Below are 21,303 nucleotides of genomic sequence, written 5' to 3'. Positions count from 1 at the left end.
ACCCTGGAGCCTGCGCACCACAACTAGTGAGAAAAAACCCGCAGGCCACTACTAGAGAGAAGCCCACGGGCCACAACTAAGATCCTCCGTGTCACAACTTAAGACCCGACACAGCCAAAAATAAATAAATTAAATAAATTTAAAAAAGACTGCGTAGGGAAATTTCACACCTAGGAAAGCACACTCAACTCTCCCTTTCAGAAACCATTCTAACAACCGCTGGAACTGAAAATATCCTAGCTCCTTTAAAATAGCCCAAGGGATTTGGGTCACCTAACTGGATGCCCAACCCCTGGCATTTCGCTTGTAAGTCGCCTCCAAGTAGCTCTGGCTTACTTACTCAGCCGGGGAGGTAGGGCCCCAGGACGACCCGGCCAGTTCAGTTCTGGAGAAATACACAGCTGGGTCGAACCCAGGCCGCTAAGACCCCTCCCGGCACCCTTACAAGGGCGCGCCCTGGGCAACCAGCCCTGGGAGTGGAGAGCGGTTGGCCGCGGCGCTCTTCCGGGGTCCGGAGGAGGGGCGAAGGTCCAAGAACCGCCCCTATTGGGGCGGAGCCACGGCCCAGGACTGGCCTAAGCCGCCGCAGGTAATGCGGTCCGGAGGTGGGGGGCTCTGGGACCCTGGTTTGAAGCGTTCCCGGGCGGGGCGGGGGGGGGGGGCCGCATCCTTTAAGGGAGTGGAGTTGGGCCGGGTGGAAAGCGCTCGAGAGACCTCCTCTGGCTCCGGCCCAGCCACACTGACGGAAAGGAACCAGCCTGTTCTCTCCTGACCCTGTCTCATATCCCCTAGCGCTGCCAAGCGGGGATGGGACTGGGGAATGGACCTGGCAGGGGCGGCTGCTGGAAGTCCCGGTCCAGGTGAAGTTTACCCCACTGAGCTTTAGGCTTTGGGGACAGCAGTTAGTGGCTTAGGCTGAAGATTGGATTTATCCATTCACCTCCCAGAAATCTCATCCATTTTCTTTCTTCACTGACTCATCCCTCACTTCTACTCTATGCCGGGCCTCTTGGTTGGTTCTCTGAATGAATCCGAGAGGGCCAGCTCGCTTGGAATTTAGTCTAGTGGAATTTATTCTAGAATCTAGAGAGTTTTAAATAGATGACTACATTCAGGGTGATCCCTGCAATGACGATAGCTTAATAGATACTTTCAGGTAGAGAATAAAGTAACTTGAGGATGTAAGTGGAAAGCAACAAATCAGGGAAGGTTTCACTAAGGAGGGGACATTTGAACTGGGCTTTGGAGGTTGACTAGGAGTTTTCTAGTTGACCGGAAGGGAAGGGACATTTCAGGTAAGGGAAGCAGCACAGGATGCAAGTTATGAAAGGGCCTGGCATTTTAGGGGAACAAAGATAGTAAAAACAGTTCAGTATAGCAAGAAATTGTAGAGGTGAGTTCCTGAAAAGAAGGTTGATGGGCCTCCCTGGTGGCGCAAGTGGTTGAGAGTCCGCCTGCCGATGCAGGGGATGCGGGTTCGTGCCCCGGTCTGGGAGGATCCCATATGCCGCGGAGCGGCTGGGCCCGTGAGCCATGGCCGCTGAGCCTGCGCGTCCGGAGCCTGCGCGTCCGGAGCCTGTGCTCCGCAACGGGGGAGGCCGCAGCGATGAGAGGCCCGCATACCGCAAAAAAAAAAAAAAAAAAAAAGAAGGTTGAGACCAGAAGGCTTTGAATGTCATGCTGAGGCCAGGATTTATCCTAGGGTTCAGTATTTCTTGGCCTTTTAAAATGTTTTCTTTTGATAAACATAAATACCTTATGACCTCTGAAAATTATTTTGATATATACCCCTTCCCCATGAAAACCACAGACACAGAAAACTTTAGGCAAAAAACAAAAAAACTCTGTAATTGGATTATGAAAGTTGTGTGATAGTTGCCTCTCAAATATAAGTTTATATCAAAAGGTTGGTAATGCTTATTCAAATTAACCAGGCCCTAGAAATTGGTACATCAACAGGAACATTTTTAAAGAGGCAAGTAACCTGATTTGCTGTGTTTTTTAGGTAGAAGATAATTGTAAATGTCTAAAAAGTACCTTTCTTTCTTAGGCATAGGACACCATGAAACAGCTGCCAGTGTTGGAGCCTGGAGACAAGCCCAGGAAAGCAACATGGTCTGTAAGGAAGGATTCAAACAGAAACACATGAGTTTTTTTTTCATTTATAAGTAGTTTACTAACATATATGATCATCTATGAAAAAGGGTAGAGTTGAAACTGTCTGTGGTTTCTGGTAATTAGACTCAAACTGTCTGAGAAGGTCTTCAGAGGAAAGGTAGTGGGGCAATAATTATCACAGAGCAGATGTTGATTTTATTAAAATCCATTTGCCAGGAAGAGTAAGGCACTGACCATCTGGCATCCTCAGCTCCAACACTGTGTCTTCCCCTAAGCTCTGACTCATTTTTAAGATTTTCAGGGAATTGGATTTGGATTAAACTGCCTTCACTATTTCTTGAGCGCTTGTTCAACCAACCCTTCGTTCAGCAACTAACACTGGCCTGACAGGGCCAGCCGCTGTGTAGGTGCTGCAGGTACAAAGGTGAATAGTCTCAGTGTAGTGGGGGAACAGTGACCAGTGCTGAAGCAGGGCTCACAGAGGGCTGTAGAGAGGAGGCAATGCTTCTGCAGGACCTTGGAGGAGAGCCCCTGACCTGGCTTCCATGCGTCCACTCTTGTTCTCTACGCATCATAAATCTGATCATGGCATTCCCTGGTTTAAAACCTTTTGTGCCTCTCCATTGGTCTTAGGATAAAAACCAGAGTCCTTCAAATGGCCCACTGGGCCCTGCGTGATCTGTCCCTGCCTGTCTTTCCAACCGCAAGTCCCGTTACTCGGCCTTTGTTCTCTTTCTCTTCCTTTAATGTGGCTTGCACTGTCCCACTCAGGGACTGTATGTGCTGGTCCCTCTACCTGGATCATCCTTTCCCCCGATCTTTTGTCCCTCTCTTTGCCCAGCTAACTTCTACTCATACTTCAGATCTCAGTTCAAATGGGGCTCCTTCAGGAAGTCTTCCTTGACCAGCCCTGTCCCCACCTACCTCTCCTTACAGGGTAGGGTCCCCCTGTGATATGTTCTCATACTATATATCCTGTATATATCCTGTACTCCTTTATAACACAACTGAAATGAAATGGATATTTGGAAATTATCTGTTTAATGTTTTTCTTCCCAACCAGTCTGTCAGGGCTGTAAAGGCAGGGACTTCTTTTGTCTTATGCACCATGTAGCTGGATGGCTGTGTGCTCTTGAATAAGTCATTTAACCTTTCTAAGCCTCAGGTCCTCAGTTGTAAACCTCAGATGATGATAATAGTACTGTCCCCAGAGGGATTTTGTGCAAGTTTAGTGAATCCAGGGTTGTAGCGAAGTTAGCAGCATGCATGGTATGTGGTTAGTAGTCATTCAGGTGATAATGTGGAATGTGTGAATCTGGACATCAGAAGAGAGATCTGGAAAAGAAATAGAGATTTGAAAGTCACTGATGAACATGTACGGTAGATGGGTGATAATTGAAGCCATCAGTACATATAAAATTGATCAGGTGGGCTTCCCTGGTGGTGCAGTGGTTGAGAGTCCGCCTGCCGATGCAGGGGACACGGGTTCGTGCCCTGGTCTGGGAAGATCCCACATGCCGCGGAGCAGCTGGGCCCGTGAGCCATGGCCACTGAGCCTGCGCGTCCGGAGCCTGTGCTCCGCAATGGGAGAGGCCACAACAGTGAGAGGCCCGCGTACCACAAAAAAAAAAAAGAAAAGAAAAATTGATCAGGCAAGCAAACCTAGACTGAGAAGAAGAGAACCCATGAGGATTGGGAGAAAGCTGGAGGAAAAGGAGTCAGAGAAGGAAACAGAAAGTGCAGCCAGACAGGTGGATAGAGAACCAAATGGAATGGGTGTGGGGAAGCCAGGTCAGGAGAAAGGTATGAGAAGGAGGGAAGAGCCAAGAGTACCAAATGCCAGAGAGGTCAGATAAGACTGGGCCTGGGGCTTCCCTGGTGGCGCAGTGGTTGAGAGTCCACCTGCCGATGCAGGGGACACGGGTTCGTGCCCCAGTCCGGGAGGATCCCACATGCCGCGGAGCGGCTGGGCCCATGAGCCATGGCTGCTGAGCCTGTGCATCCGGAGCCTGTGCTCCGCAACGGGAGAGGCCACAACAGTGAGAGGCCCGCATACCGCAAAAAAAAAAAAAAAAAGACTGGGCCTGAAAAACAGCTGCAGAGTTTTCTTTTCCAACCAGAAAGCTTGAAGAAGTGTGCTTTCTCAGTCAGCATTCAGAATAACTTTACAGAGTAGAATGAATGGATCCTGTATTTGATTTTTCAAAGTCCTAGTTTTGTCTTCCATCAGGTTGAGCTTTATGAGTAATCTGGAAAAGCTCTTAAGAATCAGTGAATGGGGCTTCCCTGGTGGCTCAGTGTTTAAGAATCCACCTGCCAATGCAGGGGACATGGGTTTGAGCCCTCGTCCAGAAAGATCCCACATGCCGTGGAGCAACTAAGCCCGTGCGCCACAACTACTGAGCCTGCGCTCCAGAGCCCGCGAGCCACAACTCCTGAAGCCCGGGCTCCTAGAGCCCGTGCTCTGCAACAACAGAAGCCACCGCAACAAAGAGTAGCCCCCGCTTGCTGCAACCAGAGAAAGCCCATGCACAGCAACAAAGACCCAGTGCAGCCCAAAATAAATAAATTTAAAAAAAAAAAGAATCAGTGAATGACAGAGAATATTACATGGCAGAGGGAAGCATCACTGGCTAGTGGCAAGAGCTCTGGGGCTGTTCTCATGTGATTACACATAAAGCTCTAGCCATCATTAACTGAGTCCTTCCTGCCATGTTACAAGATTGCATCTCATTCTTCACAGGTGAGAACTATTGCTGTCTTCATTTTACAAATGAGGAAACTAAGGTTCAGAAAGGTAAAGTGACTTCCAAAAGGGCACACATCAAGAAAGCACTTGATCTGGGACTTGAACTAGGTCTGTCTGAATTTGAAAATCATGTTCATAACTACCATCCTGTGCCAGGACACACCATTGGACATTTCTGGGTATCAGTTTCCCCCTCTACCAAATGGGAACAATTACTAGCCCAGGGCATCCCCACTAAGTTAATGTGAGATGAAAGTAGTGACAAAATTGAAAACTCAAAGGTTATGTGCAAAGGGAAGGTACTGTTCATTAATTAGGAAAATGCTGCTTTGCTGGACATGATTTAAAATGACTGTGTATGTATAAGACCCTTCATTCTGGTGACTGTTCCATGAGGAATGCAAAGAACATACTGCTGCATTTATTCTCTGCTCAGGCCTCCTGAATATACCCTCCCTTTGGCAGGTACACCTTGACCCCGGTTGGAGACAGCCCCTGTGCTCGGGTTGGCCATAGCTGCTCATATTTACCCCCTGTTGGTGATGCCGAGAGAGGGAAGGTCTTCATTGTTGGGGGAGCAGACCCAAGCAGGAGCTTCTCAGATGTGCACACCATAGATCTGGGTAAGACCAACAGCTGTGGGGAATTCCCTGGCGGTCCAGTGGTTGGGACTCTGCACTTCCACTGCAGTTTGATCCCTGCTCGAGGAACTGGGATCCTGCATGCCACTTGGCGTGGCCAGAAATAAAAAAGATCAGCAGCTGCGGAGCACATGCCCTATATGGCCAGAGAGCAGGGCTTTGTGCTGCCGGCCATGACCATTCCTAAGACTATCAGTTCAGACCAGACAGTAGGGTTTTTCTCTGAGAAAATGAATGTCACTGAGAGGTCCCTAAGGTTTCAACAGACTCCAGGAATATATCTACCCAACCAAAACCTCCTTGATTTGGGGGAAAGAGTCCATATGGAGCCCTGGATAACCAGCCATTCATTCATCAACTATTTCTCTGGGAGGCATTGATGCCTCCACCTCTTCTATCCACATAGCCAATTAATCACCAAATCCTAAATATCTCTTATTTTCATCCATGTCTGTCCATTTGCACTGCTACTACTGTAGTCCAAGCATCATTATCTTTCAGCTAGACTGTTAAAACAGCCTCCTCACTGGTCTGCCTGCTTCCAAGTTTACCTCCTGTACACTGCATTTTCCATGCTTAGCTGAGCATTTTCTAAAATATAAATCTGATCATGTCACTCCCCAGTTTCAGGCTATCCCCAACTTCATTTCTTAGCTCCCCCAAACCCACACTTGCTCCACTGAATATCCTTCAGTTCCTTGAACTCTTTTGGTCTCCAACCCTTTGCATATACAGTAAATACCCTACATAAGAATGAGTTCTTGGGCTTCTCTGGTGGCGCAGTGGTTGAGAGTCCACCTGCCAATGCAGGGGACATGGGTTCGTGCCCCAGTCCAGGAAGATCCCACATGCCGCAGAGCGGCTAGGCCCGTGAGCCATGGCTGCTGAGCCTGCGCATCCGGAGCCTGTGCTCCTCAATGGGAGAGGCCAGAACAGTGAGAGGCCCGCGTACGGCAAAAAAAAAAAAAAAAAAGAATGAGTTCTTTTCCAAGAGCGCATTCGTAAGTCCAATTTGTTCTTTTTTTTCCTTAATTTTTTATTTTTGGCTGAGTTGGGTTTTTTCATTGCTGCGCGTGGGCTGCACGTGGGCTTTCTCTAGTTGCGGCGAGCAGGGGCTTCTCTTCATTGCAGTACACGGACTTCTCACTGCGGTGGCTTCTCTCATTGTGGAGTGCGGGCTCTAGGTGCACGGGCTTCAGCAGTTGTGGCTCGTGGACTCTAGAGCGCAGGCTCAGTAGTTGTGGCGCACGGGTTCAGTTGCTCCACGGCATGTGGGATCCTCCTGGACCAGGGCTCGAACCCATGTCCCCTGAATTGGCAGGCGGATTCCTAACCACTCTGCCACCAGGGAAGCCAGTCCTATTTGTTCTTAAGTCCAACAAAGTTAGCCTAGGTACCCAACTTTTACAGATAATGCCAGACATGTGAACAAACTTATGTGATTTGGACATGCGAATGCACGTTTACACCTTTGAAAGTTTGCAACTCAAAGGTTCGTGTGTAGGAGACTTACTGTATTGTTCCCTCTGCTTGGAAGGCTCTTCCTTTTCCTTATCATCTGGCTACTATTCATCTGTCAGATCCCAGTTGAATGACACTTTCATCAGGAACCTTGCCCTGATACATCTGCCACTAGTTTAGGACTAGTTTAGGCACTGCCACTGTAAAGAAGAGACTCTTCTGTTTTCCTTCTCTGTTCCCATGTCTCCTCTCAACACTAGTCTTCTGTGCTTCCCTTCTGACTGACAGATGTGTGGGGATTTCCCCCCACACCAAAGAATTCTGCAACACCAGCTGGACGTCCCACAACTCAGTTCAGTTCTACCTGGAATTAGCATCCGATTCCACAGGTGAAGGGCTCAGTCCACGAGGCTCTCCCTGCTCCTCTTCAGATGCCAGTCACAAGTCCACCTGTGCTTCTGACCGACCAACTATAAACGGGAGGTTCCCATGTCACCCGCCTCAGGTTCCATTAATTTGCTAGAGAGGCTCACAGAGTTCAGGAAAATAGCCAGATAGAAGAGATGCATAGGGCAGAGTATGCGGGAAGAGGCATTTCGTGCCCTGTCCAGGTGCCCCACCTTTGCAATACCTCCACGAGTTCACCAACCTGGAAGCTCTTGCAACCCCTCCTTTTTGGTGGAGGGATAATTGAGTAAGTTATGACCATTGGTGGCTCTCTCCTCTCCCCGGAGATGGGGGTAGGGGGCATTGTCTGGGGCTGAAAAGTTCTAACCCTGTAATGTCATGGTTAGTTCCCCTGGCAACCAGCTCCCATCCTTAGTGGCTTTCCAAAAGTCACCTCATTAACATATACTCAGGTGTGGTTGACAGGGGGTTTGTTATCAATAATAAAAGACACCTTTATCAGTCTCATCAGTTAAGTTGGCACAGGGATTTTCAGAGCTCTGTGCCTGGAACAGATGAAGACCAAATATGTATTTCTTAATGTAAATCACAACGACACAACCGCTCTCTGTGTTTCCATAGTATCCTGTACTTTCCCATCTTTATCCCCCTTCACAGCCCTTTTCACGTGTGATTGTTTGTTGTCTGTCCATTTATATGGCTTCTCATTGTATCCCCAGCCATTACCACAGTGCCTGGCACAGAGTAGGTGCTTTATAAGTATTTGGATGAATGAATGAGTGACTACTATGTACCACACAATGGCAGAAGAAAATTGGTGTTTTGTTACATGTTTTGTTAGGTCCATGTGTAACGTTGCTGTCTACTGTTGCTGTTTTTTTAAATAAATTTATTTATTTTATTTTGTTTATTTTTGGGTGTGTTGGGTCTTCGTTGCTGCACGTGGGCTTTCTCTAGTTGTGGTGAGCGGGGGCTACTCTTCGTTGCGGTGCGTGGGCTTCTCATTGCGGTGGCTTCTCTTGTTGCGGAGCACGGGCTCCAGGCACGCTGGCTCAGTAGTTGTGGCTCGCGAGCTCTAGAGTGCAGGCTCAGTAGTTGCGGCACACGGGCTTAGTTGCTCTGCGGCATGTGGGATCTTCCCAGACCAGGGCTCGAACCCGTGTCCCCTGCATTGGCAGGCAGATTCTTAACCACTGCGCCACCAGGGATGCCCCTGTGTATTGTTTTGATCTCAGTTGTTTACTAACCAAATGTGAAGGAAAGTCTACATGTAAAACTTGAAGTGGTTTGGCCTCTCTTGATAATCTTGGAAGATCTGACATCCGTATGCCTGTATGTCTACATGGTGACAGTTTTTTGCAACTGAGCTGCCACCTATCATTGGGGCTCTCATTCTCCAATTTCCTCCAATCCTCTGTAGGCATTTGAATTTCTATACTCTGCACTAGGAAATCAAAGGTAAATTAAATCTCTTTCAGCTCTCAAGAAGCTTGCTGTCTAGTACAGTTACAATTCTTTCGTGACCTATTACTAGCTTTGTGACTCTGGCTAAACCACCTAAACCATCTGGGCTTCAGTGTCCCATAAAACAGGGATAATAACTTGCTTCACTTGGCACTTGTAATGATCTAACAAGATAATGCCTGTAAAGGTCATATGTAAGTGGTTTACTAATTAAAATAACTAATAAGTTAGGTATTAAGTCTGTGAAATTGTTTTAGCCAGAAGTCATTTACTTGCAGGTAATAGAAACTCTCTTAAACCAGCAAAAAAAAAAAAAAAAAGAAAGAAAGAAAGAGAATCCAAAGGCAGGAGATTTGGCCTAGCCTCAGGAGAAAGTGGAAGCAAGAATTAGAAAGCTGTCAAAAACCATCTACTTCCTCCCTCTCTCTCTTTGGAGAGATCTGCTTCTTTATGTAGATGTTTCATTCTTCTCTTCCACATACTTTGGCTTTCTCTCCTTCTCCTCACATGGTAGAAGATCGCCACCCAAACCCAGAAATCTATCTGAATTCCAAATTCTTGGGAGAAAGGATCTGATTGGCCCATTTTGGGTCCAATGACTACCTTTGACCCTATCAGCTAAGGCTAGAAAGTCAAGGTGTAGTACAACAAAGTGTCCTGGGATCTATCCCTGGGGTTGGGAGAGTGGGGACAGTTCCCATAGAAGAGGGTTTATGGATGAATCAGATGCCCCCCCCACCAAGTGTCTGATATAAAAATTTTTGGAGGTCGACCACATTCGCTTTAAGTGATCTGATGGTTGTTCACTTATGCTTTTGACCCTTTTCTCCTCAGTACCCTCCCCCAAGTTTGTCAACCAGTATAAGCCATTGGCAGCCCCAATCTAGGAACTGGGTGAAATGTTTTCTAGGAACACACCAGTGGGATTTAGCCACCTCGGAGGGCCTCTTGCCCCGGTACGAGCATGCCAGCTTTGTTCCCTCCTGCACACCTCACAGCATCTGGGTGTTTGGAGGTGCCGACCAGTCAGGAAATCGAAATTGCCTACAAGTTCTCAATCCTGGTAAGTAGCCAAAGGTTATTTATTTACCAAAATGAATAAATCCAATTCCAGTTCCTGTACCAAAGCCCATTTGGATTGTACTGACTAATCCATTTAACTTTGCTGACCTCATAGAAAATAGAAATTTTAACTTCTGGCAGAATCTGAAAATAATAGAGTTACATTTTGTTTTCCTCGTAACGTGTACAAATTATCCATTTCTTAAAAGCCGAAGCTGGAAGAGGCTTCAGAGAAAAGCTATGCCAAGTGGGCAACCCAGGTCCCACAAGGGGAAGTGACTTTCCTAAAGTCACCAGGGAGCCAGGGACTGGGGCAGGCTAGAACCCAAATCATCTACATCGGAGGTCTCAAATGGGGGCGATGGTGCCCCCCAGGGGACAGTTGGCCATGTCACACCTCGGGGCAGGGAATCAAGTGGGTAGAGGCCAGAGACGCTGCCATACATTCTGTAATGCACAGGAAGGCCCCTCACAATAAAGAATTATATGGTCTAAAATGTCAGTAGTTCCAAAGTTAAGAAACCCTGATCTAGATCCTCCTAGTATGTTTCTTTTAGTCAAAAAGTGCAAAGCTCCTGACTAGTCTCACTGGCAGTTTTATCACAGAGGAAGCAGTTTGGGGACATCACTACTGCAAGGATGTTGCTGAACCACCCATGGGAGGTGGACCTGACTTTTTGTCAGTTAAAAACATTTTTATTTGTTTTTCTCTTTATAAATATGGTTTATATTCATTGTAAAATATTTGAAAAGTGTAAATAAGTGGACAAAAGCCATCCACAATCCTGTGACCTAAGGCTATTAATAACAGTTCTGTGTACTTCCTGTCTTTTCTCTGCATTTTTATAAACCTGAGATCATCCTATTTCACCACTACACTCTTGTATCTTTTTCTTTTTAATTTCATAATTAGCACAGAAATAATTCCCTATTAATAAGGCTTTGTTGAAATCATTTTTAATGGCTGCATCACACTTTTTTAAGATTTATTTATTTATTTATTTATTTTTGGCTGCATTGGGTCTTAGTTGTGGCACACGGGATCTTTCGTTGTGGCGCATAGGCTGCTCTCTAGTTGTGGCGTGTGGGTTTTCTCTCTCTAGTTGTGGCGCATGGGCTCCAGGGCACATGGGCTCTGTAGTTTGTGGCACGCGGACTCTCTAGTTGAGGCGCGAGGGCTTAGTTGCCCCGTGGCATGTGGGATCTTAGTTCCCTGACCAGGGATCGAACCCGCATCCCCTGCTTTGTAAGGTGGATTCTTTACCACTGGACCACCAGGGGAGTCCCTCAATTTTTATGACAATACCATAATCCCCCTGTTGTTGTTTTTTTAACATATATGTTGTCTTCAGATTTTTATCATTATAAATAACAAAGCATTGAACATCTTTGTTCAGAAATCATTGACTGTATTCCAGATTATTGCCTTAGGAGCTTCTCTGGTGGCGCAGTGGTTAAGAATCCGCCTGCCAATGCAAGGTACATGGGTTCGAGCCCTGGTCCGGGAATATCCCACATGCCACGGAGCAACTAAGCCCGTGTGCCACAACTACTGAGCCTGCGCTCTAGAGCCTGCGAGCCACAACTACTGGGCCCACTCACCACAACTACTGAAGCCCGCGCACCTAGAGCCCGTGCTCCGTAACAAGAGAAGCCACCTCAATGAGAAGCCTGCGCACCGCAACAAAGAGTAGCCCCCGCTCTCTGCAAGTAGAGAAAGCCCACACACAGCAACGAAGATCCAAAACAGCCAAAAATAAGTAAATAAAAAGAAAAAAAAAGTTCTTCCATGTTTAAAAAAAAATTATTGTCTTAGAACTCATGCCCAGAAATAAAAGAACTAGATAAAACACTGGACTTTAAGGCTTTTAGTACATACTATCAAATTGCTCTCCAGAAAGATTTTTTTTTTAACTTTTTTTCTTTTTGGCTGCACTGTGTGGCTCGCGGGATCTCAGTTCCCCAGCCAGGGATTGAACGCAAGCCACGGCAATGAAAGCCCAGAATCCTAACCACTGGACCACCAGGGAATTCCCTATCCAGAAAGATTTTTTTCAACTTATCCTCTCCAACTGTGTTTAATAGTTCTTGTTTCACTCCTGACCAGTATCGAATTTATCATTTTTAAGCACTGCTAATTTGATAGGCAAAGAAACCCTTGTATCTAATTGTTTAAATATGCATTTTGTTAATTACTAGTAATCTGGACATTTTTCACATAACAGTCAACTCTTGTCCAGTTCCCTCTATCGATAACAGATTTATTTTTACAACAGCTGGTCTTTGTCATTTTGGGATAGTAACAGTTCCTACCTTGTTAAGTTTGGCAAGAATTTAAATTAACTCAAATCTGGCACATACTTAATGCTCAATAATTGTTGTTGTGGTTGATGTAGCTATGGTTCGACAGATGGAAATCAGTTCTAGATTGGATGGAGATCAGTTCCTTTGGTTTTCAATGATGGCATCTATTTAAATAAAATACAGTGAGAATTTGGAAAGCTTTTGTCAAAGGAATTGATTTTCCACCAGATCCTTTTTCTCTCCTAGAAAGTATAGTTTGACACCATGCCTAAGAAATATGAAAGAGGTAGGTGAATCATTAGTTGCTTTTGTTACTAAGGCGAGTCCTTCAGCTGGCTTAGGACTCCTTTTGTATTATTTGTGCTAACGTTTAGCTTGGCAGCCACACCATCCCAGGATCTTCTGACCCTGGAGGTTGTGCCCCTTCTAACTCCCCCTAAAATCCAAAAGCTATCCAAGATCTGTAGCTATAGAGACAATTATGTTATGCTTTGTTTTGGGTTTTTTTTTTTTTTGGCCATGCAGCTTGAAGGTCTTAGTACCCCAATCAAGGATCAAACCCGTGCCCCCTGCAGCGGAAACATGGTATCTTAACCACTGGACCACCAGGAAAGTCCCCATTATGTTTTGGATATAGGCTGAGACTTGTTTGGTCTCCAGGTTCATGTTTTGAGTCCTACACATATTACACATGTTTCGTGTGCCACTTTGTATACTGAATGAAGACCTTTACAAAAGGCACAGAATTTCCCAGTCAAGAAATAATTCCTGGGAATTCCCTGGCACTTTCACTGCCGTGGGGTCAGGTTCAATCCCTGGTTGAGGAACGAACATCCCACAAGCCATGTGGCACGGGAGGGAGGGAGGAGGGAGGGAGGAAGGGAGGGAGGAAGAATTCCTGTGTGTTGTAGTGGAATAAGTATGGGAGTTTTGACAGATCTGTGTTCAGAGCCCTGCTCTACTACTCACCAACACTGTGACCTGGGAGAAAGGATTTAGACTTTCTGAGCTTCAGTTCCCTCATCTGCAAAGTGGAGATACTTTGCATCCGCCTCCCAGGGTTGACTGAGGATAGTGGGGATGGCAGAGTGCTCAGGGCAATGATTCCGCACAGGGGAGGTACTCAGTTACTGCTTGTGTTTCTATAAAATTCATGCTTCATTCTGGAAAGAAATAAGCTTCTGTACACCTACCCACGTGGTGAAAGTTTATTCTCAAGTCAGAAGAGTAGAAAATACATAGATCTTGGTGGTGTTGAAATAGAATTTGAATCCCAACTTAGCCATTTACTAGCCATGTAACCTTAAATGAGTGACTTAATCTGTCTCTGCTTCAATTCCTTATCTGTAAAATGGGGAAACTAGTATTTATTTAGCACTTACTATGTAGTAGGGACAATTACTGCTACTACTGAAACTGTAATAATATTGCCTACTTTCTTTTAATGGCCACATATCCTGAGAAACTTGGCACATTTAGTTTCTTGCATCTAGTGGGAATGAATTTTAGTAGCTGTTGGGCTCCTCTGAATGGGCACAGGGCAGGGTAGTCAGTCATCAAAGGGGAATAGGGTTCAGAGAGGATGTTTGAAGGCCTCCAAAAACAAACTGGCCTCATTCTTTTTTCTTTTTTTTTTTAATCTTTATTGGAGTATAATTGCTTTACAATGGTGTGTTAGTTTCTGCTTAATAACAAAGTGAATCAGTTATACATATACATATGTTCCCATATCTCTTCCCTCTTGCATCTCCCTCCCTCCCACCCTCCCTGGCCTCATTCTGAATTGTACTTGTGGCTTTCAATCTTGGGGATTTGGGTCTATCTGGGCAAACTCTAAGTATTACCCCCTACCCCTCCTTGAATTTGGTGGCATGAGATCCCCGCCTAGACCTACACTGTCCGCCTTAAGGATTGGGGTTTGCAAAGTGACCTTGCCCAGCCCCAGAGTTGATGTCAGAGGCCCCTCAGCCTGGGTGTTTTAGATACCTACCTTCTCTGTGGACCAGAAACGAGGACTTGGACCATGCCAAAGGTGACCGGCCCACCACCATCCCCAAGAACATTCCACACGTCATCGGCAACCATCGGAAACCAGCTGTATGTCTTTGGGGGCGGAGAGAGAGGCGCCCAGCCTGTGCAGGATGTGAAGCTGCATGTGTTTGATGCAAGTATGGACTCGGGGGAACCCTGGGGCTGCCACTTACCTGGTCGGGGTTACCCCGGCCTGCAGCTTACCCGATGTAGGAAGCAGAGGTTAGAAAATGACAACCTGGCTGTGTGTCTCACTTCTAGACTTCTTCAGTATATCTCTTAGCTGATATCTTCTACCCATAGCAAAATTTGCATTTAAAAAGGAATAATTGATCAATTTAAACAGTATAGTTAATAAAGCAAAAAAGTAAAATTTTGCCCCTTACACCTTTCCTTCCCACTCCCCAGACAGAGGTAAACACTGTTAGCCATTCGTAATGTCTACCTCCAGATTTTCCTGTGCAATTATAAACCATATGCACATGTGTTTATGAACATCTATGAATTTTCTATGGATTTTGAAATTATATAAAAACTTTAAAACACACACATAGAATTATTAAATTATAAATGTTGGTCTGCCTCTTACTTTTGCAGGTCTAAGGGTAAATCTTAGTACTAGTTGAAAGTATAAACTTGGAAGCCATAGGACAGGGACTCAGGACCAGATCTGACATCTAGTTTTTGTATTACTTTAGACTAATTTCTTAATCTCTCTAGGCCATAGTTTGCTGATGTGTAAAATAGAGATAGTAATAGTGCCTACCACAAAGAGTTGGAAAGATTAAATGAGATAATGTGATACAGTGCATAGCACAGTGCCTGACACGTAGGAAGCACCTAATAAATAATCACTGTATTATCATTATTATTCCTTCATTTAATCACACATCATGGATCTTTCCTAAGTCAGAAATTTCCTTGCAAAGCATATCTTTCTATGGGAATCCCTATTTATTCAGTCATTTTCCTATTGACTGACTTTTTTGCTGATAGTGTTACAGTGAATATATACATTAATTTCTGTACATGTTACAACATTTAATATGGACTAGATGCTAGGAAGTGGAATTACGTAGGGTCAAAATGGTATGAACATTTTAAATTGTGAGACCTCAAAAAAAAAATTGTGAGACCTCTTGCCAAATTTTTGTCTAAGTAGTATTTATTTACATTTCTTCCTCTTACTAGTGGGCATTTATGAATAATACTTTACAAATAGCATGTGACAAAAATAATTTTCATGTGTGTTTTTGCAGCCTTTTTTGAGAAAAGGCAATAAGCAAAATTTCAAACTTACAAAGTTTAAATTAAGAATTAAGACACGTCACAGTATGACTTTATCCAGAAAGAATGAACTGTGTGATTCTTTTAAAGCAGTTTTAAATTTTTAAATAATATTGGTTTTGAATATATAAAACTAAGAGAAAAAAATATATGTATATATATATGTATATATATAAAAAATACTATCACCCCAAAATTGTTAACATTTCAGTACAACTATGGTGGGTTTTTTTTTTAAATAGCAGAGATAATTCTAGGTATACTATTTGTTTTTTTTTTTTTTTTTTTTTTTTTTTTTTTTTTTTTTTTCGGTATGCGGGCCTCTCACTGTTGTGGCCTCCCCCGTTGCGGAGCACAGGCTCCGGACGCGCAGGCTCCGGACCCGCAGGCTCAGCGGCCATGGCTCACGGGCCAAGCCGCTCCGCGGCATATGGGATCCTCCCAGACCGGGGCACGAACCCGTATCCCCTGCATCGGCAGGCGGACTCTCAACCACTTGCGCCACCAGGGAGGCCCTAGGTATACTATTTGTATCCTGTATTTTCCACTTAAGCATTTCACCTGTAATCACAAAGTTTTTTTCAATGTTTTTAATGAATACATAGTATTCTATCATGACTGTAGCAATAACTCACCTATTCACCTGTTGATGGACTTAGGCTATTTCCAATTCTTCTCTATTACAAACAATGCTGTGGTAAACATATTTATGCATAAACTTTTTCTGATTATATCAAATTGTAATCTTTGGAACTCTGGGGGCTCCTTGAACAACCTTCAGGCATGTCACAAATGGTAATTCAGAGATAAGTTGTTTGGCAGGCTTTTGTGTCAGATAATTTTTGTAGCACTCCTTTAAGACTTATCTGGTATGTTGAAATGATTGATTTTCCTGAATTCTATATATGTACAATTTTGAAGATATGAAGGGTTTTCAACACGTAAAATACATCTGCACTATTTGGATCATACCCATATTAATAACTCTCATGTATTGAGAGTACTTTCTCTGTGCCTGTGCTTTCCATATATTATCTCATTTAATCCACACTTCAACCCTGAGAGGTAGGTATTATCAGGTAATTTCTCCTCATTTTACAACTATAGAAACTGAAGCTTATAGAATTAACTGGTGCAAGGCCACATAGTTATTCAATGAAATAACCTGGTTTTAACTCCAAATCCCATGCTCTAACCATTATCCTATACAACCACTTCAGGAGGCCCTGCTAACTTTAAAAGTAGTCTATTTTTTTTCCCCACTGTTCCAGCAAATCAATTAAGAATATTGTCTTAAAAAAGAGAAAACTCTGAAGGCCTGTCCCAGAAGAAGTAGACTCATTCTTTTTAACTCTGGGGCAGTTCTAGGTTGAAGAAACTTAAGGGAGGTCTTTTTTTAATTCAAAGCAAGAAGTGGTTCCTTATTGCCCAGTAGAAGGGGCAGGCATATTAGGCAGTGAATTCTCCAGCCCTGGATGTGTACCAGTAGAGGCTGTAAAGGCTGTGGATGGAGGGAGGCCTGGGTTGGGTTGGCAAGTTGCAGTGAATGACCCCCCAGGTCCCTCTCTGCTTGGAGCATCTCTGCTTGCTGGGAGGTGAGGCTTGGGTATATTTCTCGGGTTCTTGCTTCATAGCTTTGTCATCTAATGTCACTGAATTTATTTTTCTAGGTACCCTGACCTGGTCACAACCAAAGACACTTGGAAAACCTCCATCCCCCCGGCATGGTCATGTGATGGTGGCAGCAGGGACAAAGCTCTTCATCCATGGAGGCTTGGCAGAGGACAATTTCTATGATGATCTCCATTGCATTGATATCAGTAAGTAGGGTGGAGAGCATGGGGGCTTATCTGCTTAAGATTAAATAAAATAGCTTTGATTGACTAGAGCCTTGCTCTTGACCAGCCAGCAGAATCTTCACTAGATTCTGTGAAATGTGGCCTGAATAATAATGAGAAATAATAATAACAATAAAAGCAGGTATTTCTGTTTGCCATGTACCTACCCATTAATTATTTCTTATCCTTCCAACAACCCTGCTCTTTCATTAAAATTCATTATGCTTTTTGTTTCCCGACTGGATTTCTTTCAAGCAGTACCCATTAACCCCATGGATAACTTCTAGAGCGGGTCTGGAGGTGGACAACCAGAACTGTCACGCTAAATTGTTAAAAACACTGAGAAAAGGAAAGTTAGGGATAACATGAGAATTGTCTTTGAGTGTCTGAAGGGCTGATGTGCCCTAGAGAGCCTGGACTCTTTCTGGATCATTCTTGCAGACTATGAGCTCCTTTAGGGCAGGGACTTTGTCTCTTTTCTTCCGCCAGTGTATTTCCAGCATTGAGCACAGTGTCTGGCAGGTCATGAGTGATGAGTGCATATCTGTTAAGAGTGGACAGATAGGGACTTCCCTGGTGGTCCAGTGGTTAAGACTCTGCGCTTCCACTGCAGGGGGCATGGGTTCAATCCCTGGTTGGGGAACTAAGATCCTGTATGCCGCACAGTGCAGCCAAAAAATTTAAAATATTTTTTAAAAAAGTGGACAGATGAACAAATGAATATGTTCTGCGTTGCTCCAGATGATAGGAATTGGAACTATGGGCAGAATGCATGAGAACTGCTGTGCAGTGTATCGGGCTACCTTGCCAAACAATAGGTTCTCTGGTTTGGTGACATCTGAGGCCAGCTGACACTGGCTGGGATTCCTGCATTGCCTAGGATATTTGGCTGGACTGGGTGATTCTCCCTTCCAACTCTGAGTTGCTGGACCCCTGCCTTGAACTGACAGATGGAAAATATCTTCACAGAAGCATTCGTTGCAAGCAGTCAAACAGAGTTTTAATGCTTATTTTATTTATTTTTTTCTTTAAAAATTTTTTTAATTTTTTAAATTATTTTTTTGGCTGCATCGAGTTTTAGTTGCGGCACACAGGATCTTCATCGCAGCATGTGGGATCTTTCGTTGCAGCGCACGGGCTTCTCTCTAGTTGTGGCGTGTGGGTTTTCTCTTCTCTAGTTGTGATGCATGGGCTCCAGAGAGCGTGGGCTCTGTAGTTTGTGGCACGGGGGTTCTCTAGTTGAGGTGCGTGAGCTCAGTAGTTGCAGCGCATGGGCTTAGTTGCCTCAGGGCATGTGGGATCTTAGTCCCCTGACTAGGGATCAAACCTGTGTCCCCTGCATTGGAAGGTGGATTCTTTACCACTGGACCACAAGGGAAGTCCCTTAATGCTTATTTTAAAAAAGAAAGTCCTTTTCTCTTGTGCAAGGAACTACTTCCTAACTATTTTTCCTCCTTTCCAGCCCAGGTAGTTCTCTAAAACCTAAAATCCAGCGATACCCTGCCTCATTTAAATTCTTGTCTGAAAAGTTGCAACTACCTGCAGAAATAGGTTGGAAATAGGTGCTGAGACAGCACATTACAGCATAGATAACACAGGTTTTGGAGTCAGACTTGAGTACAATTCTAGCTCTGCCACCTGCTAGCTGTGGGATCTCCAACAAGTCTCTTTCCCTCTCTAATCCTATTTCTTCATCTTTAAGAAGAAAGAAGGTAGGCAGAAATAATAGCAATTGCATACCGCTATTAAGAGAATGAAGTAAGCAAGATACTTAAAGTGTCTAGCCAGTACTCACAAAGTTGCTTTCTAAGGAACTGTATTTCAAACATGCACATGTGTGCACATACAGGCATGCTTACACACACACACAGTTGGAACCTCACCTACTTCTGGGCTCCAAAATACTTAATGGTGATGGTCACCAAAGACTGGATCACATTCCTCAGTGTGCTCCAAAGACCACCCACATCAGAATCACCTGGGATGCTTGTTAAAATTATAGATTACTGAGGCCCTCCCTCCCTCCCTGGACTAGCCAAACAGAATTTCAGTCCCCAGTGATTTTTGTGCACCCCAAACCTTGCTATAGGATCTCTCAGAGCTCTCAGTGAATGAAGTTCAGTGATTGCTTTGCAAACTGCAGGAGTCTGACAGGTTAAGTTTGAAACCGCAGTCTAGGCCATGTTGTACCTAAACACTTTCTATCTCTTGGCAGGTGACATGAAGTGGCAGAAGCTAAGTCCCACTGGGGCAGCTCCCACAGGCTGTGCTGCCCACTCAGCTGTGGCGGTAGGAAAGCACCTGTATATCTTTGGAGGGATGACTCCCACTGGAGCCCTGGGCACAATGTACCAGTATCACATAGGTGAGCAGGTGTTGTTCACTGTGCATCTTTAAGCAAATGTGACCATTCTTTGAAAAGTATCACAATGCTTTTTGGTCTTTGATTTTGGTCCCTCCACATCTAAATCCGAAAGAATGACAACCAAACTTTTAGGAAATGACATCATCAAAGCAGTAACAGTGCCATTAGGGGTTTTTCCCTTTTATTTCCTGTTTCTGTTAGGGCTCAGGTGATACAGCACATCACGGAGCATTTCTGGAAATTTCTTAACACAGACCCTTTTCTTTTTTTTTTCCAAAATAGAAAAGCAGCATTGGACCTTGCTTAAATTTGATACTTTTCTACCCCCTGGACGATTGGACCATTCCATGTGTATCATTCCATGGCCAGTGACATGTACTTCTGAGAAAGAAGATTCAAATTCTGCCACTCTAAACTGTGCTGCTGAGAAAGGGGATTCCACTGAGAAAGGAGTAACCCAAGGTGGTGACTCTCACGAAGGTCAGACTGACACACTACTCTGTTTTGTGTTTGGTGGGATGAATACGGAAGGGGAAATCTATAACGATTGTATTGTGACTGTAGTCGATTAATAAAACCACATTTTTACTACTTTTAAATGTCAATCACTTTCAGAAAAGTTAAATGAAACCTTAGTTGTTTCATACCTCCAAAATCTTCTGCACTATATATCCCTCTGGCTTTTACCTACTTTGGTAGGTAAAGAGATAAACTGGATAGCCCAGGGCAAAAACCTCTTATTATATAAAGGGTTTTACCAGCAATACAACCCAGGTAACTGAGTAATACATTGGCTGATTATTAAGAATACTAATCACAAAAATGTTGCAGAAATCCTAATTGCTAGATACAACAGAAGCTGTAGAAATTAGGGAGTGGACATTCACAGGCTGAAGTGTTTTTAATATTCATTAGCTGCTCCTCAGAAAGAGGTGCAGACTGTTGGCTCTTGGTATTGAGAGCCACTGGGGACCGGGGCAAAGCCTGGCCCTTATCTGTCCCCACTATGCCCTATCCCACTGCACGTAGCACTGCAGGTCATTTTTAACGTTTGTATGGACGTTGGCCTGAAGACCCTCTGTCCAAATGCTTTTGGGCAACGCAGCAGAGGTCCAGGCCTCAGAGTAAAACTATCACACTGTCAGGTCCTAGTTCCACAAGTTAACCTTTCAGCTGCTTGCCCATCTATAAAATACCTATCCTGGGGCTGAGTTGGATTTCATGTTAGCATGATAGCCTGCCCTTTATTGACCATATTTATTAAACTTTAGTAGGGCTAAATGTAGGTCACCATTCTAGACCCCACTCCTGTACCACTGAGATGGAGACTGACATAGCTGAGGTTCAAAAATATACCTTCACATTCTAAGATTATGAATTGAATCTAGGTGTGTAATGTTATCATCAGTGATCCATCACTCTATCAAATCTCAAAGGAATCCAAGCAGGTATAAAGCATCATTAGTAATAAAAAGCCACCAGAAGTTTTTGAAAGGTAAGGGGAAATAGGAAACTTCAATTATGCTCAGGAAAACTCCACTCTTGGGCCCTGTAAAATGGCCCTTGCCTAGTTAA

At 44.4% G+C, this 21,303-nt stretch overlaps 1 protein-coding gene across 2 annotated transcripts; it reads left to right on the top strand.

Annotated features, from left to right (window-relative positions):
* Positions 1 to 501: 501 nt before the first annotated feature.
* On the top strand, positions 502 to 20,321 carry RABEPK (Rab9 effector protein with kelch motifs). 2 transcript variants are annotated; one of them, XM_060100434.1, is made up of 8 exons: positions 503 to 589; positions 2,051 to 2,115; positions 5,333 to 5,490; positions 9,752 to 9,904; positions 14,214 to 14,375; positions 17,196 to 17,345; positions 19,579 to 19,728; positions 20,011 to 20,321. In XM_060100434.1, the coding sequence occupies exons 2-8, from the start codon at positions 2,063 to 2,065 to the stop codon at positions 20,298 to 20,300; spliced, it is 1,116 nt and encodes a 371-aa protein (XP_059956417.1). In that variant the 5' UTR covers positions 503 to 589; positions 2,051 to 2,062; the 3' UTR covers positions 20,301 to 20,321. The 2 variants fall into 2 exon arrangements, with proteins under 2 accessions (XP_059956418.1, XP_059956417.1); XM_060100435.1 differs by lacking the exon at positions 9,752 to 9,904 and having other exon boundaries at positions 502 to 589.
* The last annotated feature ends 982 nt before the right edge of the window (positions 20,322 to 21,303 follow it).

The sequence above is a fragment of the Mesoplodon densirostris genome, chromosome 6, assembly GCF_025265405.1.
Source record: "Mesoplodon densirostris isolate mMesDen1 chromosome 6, mMesDen1 primary haplotype, whole genome shotgun sequence".
Classification (NCBI taxonomy): Eukaryota; Metazoa; Chordata; class Mammalia; order Artiodactyla; family Ziphiidae; genus Mesoplodon; species Mesoplodon densirostris.
The sequence above is the reverse complement of the archived record's forward strand: the minus strand, read 5'-3'. Positions and strand labels throughout refer to the sequence as shown.

Bases quoted from the DNA above. Each gene is read 5' to 3' on its own strand.
- RABEPK (XM_060100434.1), top strand. From the start codon at position 2,063: ATGAAACAGCTGCCAGTGTTGGAGCCTGGAGACAAGCCCAGGAAAGCA. The intron at 2,116-5,332 runs GTCTGTAAGGAA...TCCCTTTGGCAG, and splicing joins AAGCCCAGGAAAGCAACATG to GTACACCTTGACCCCGGTTG. The intron at 19,729-20,010 runs GTGAGCAGGTGT...TTTCCAAAATAG, and splicing joins AATGTACCAGTATCACATAG to AAAAGCAGCATTGGACCTTG.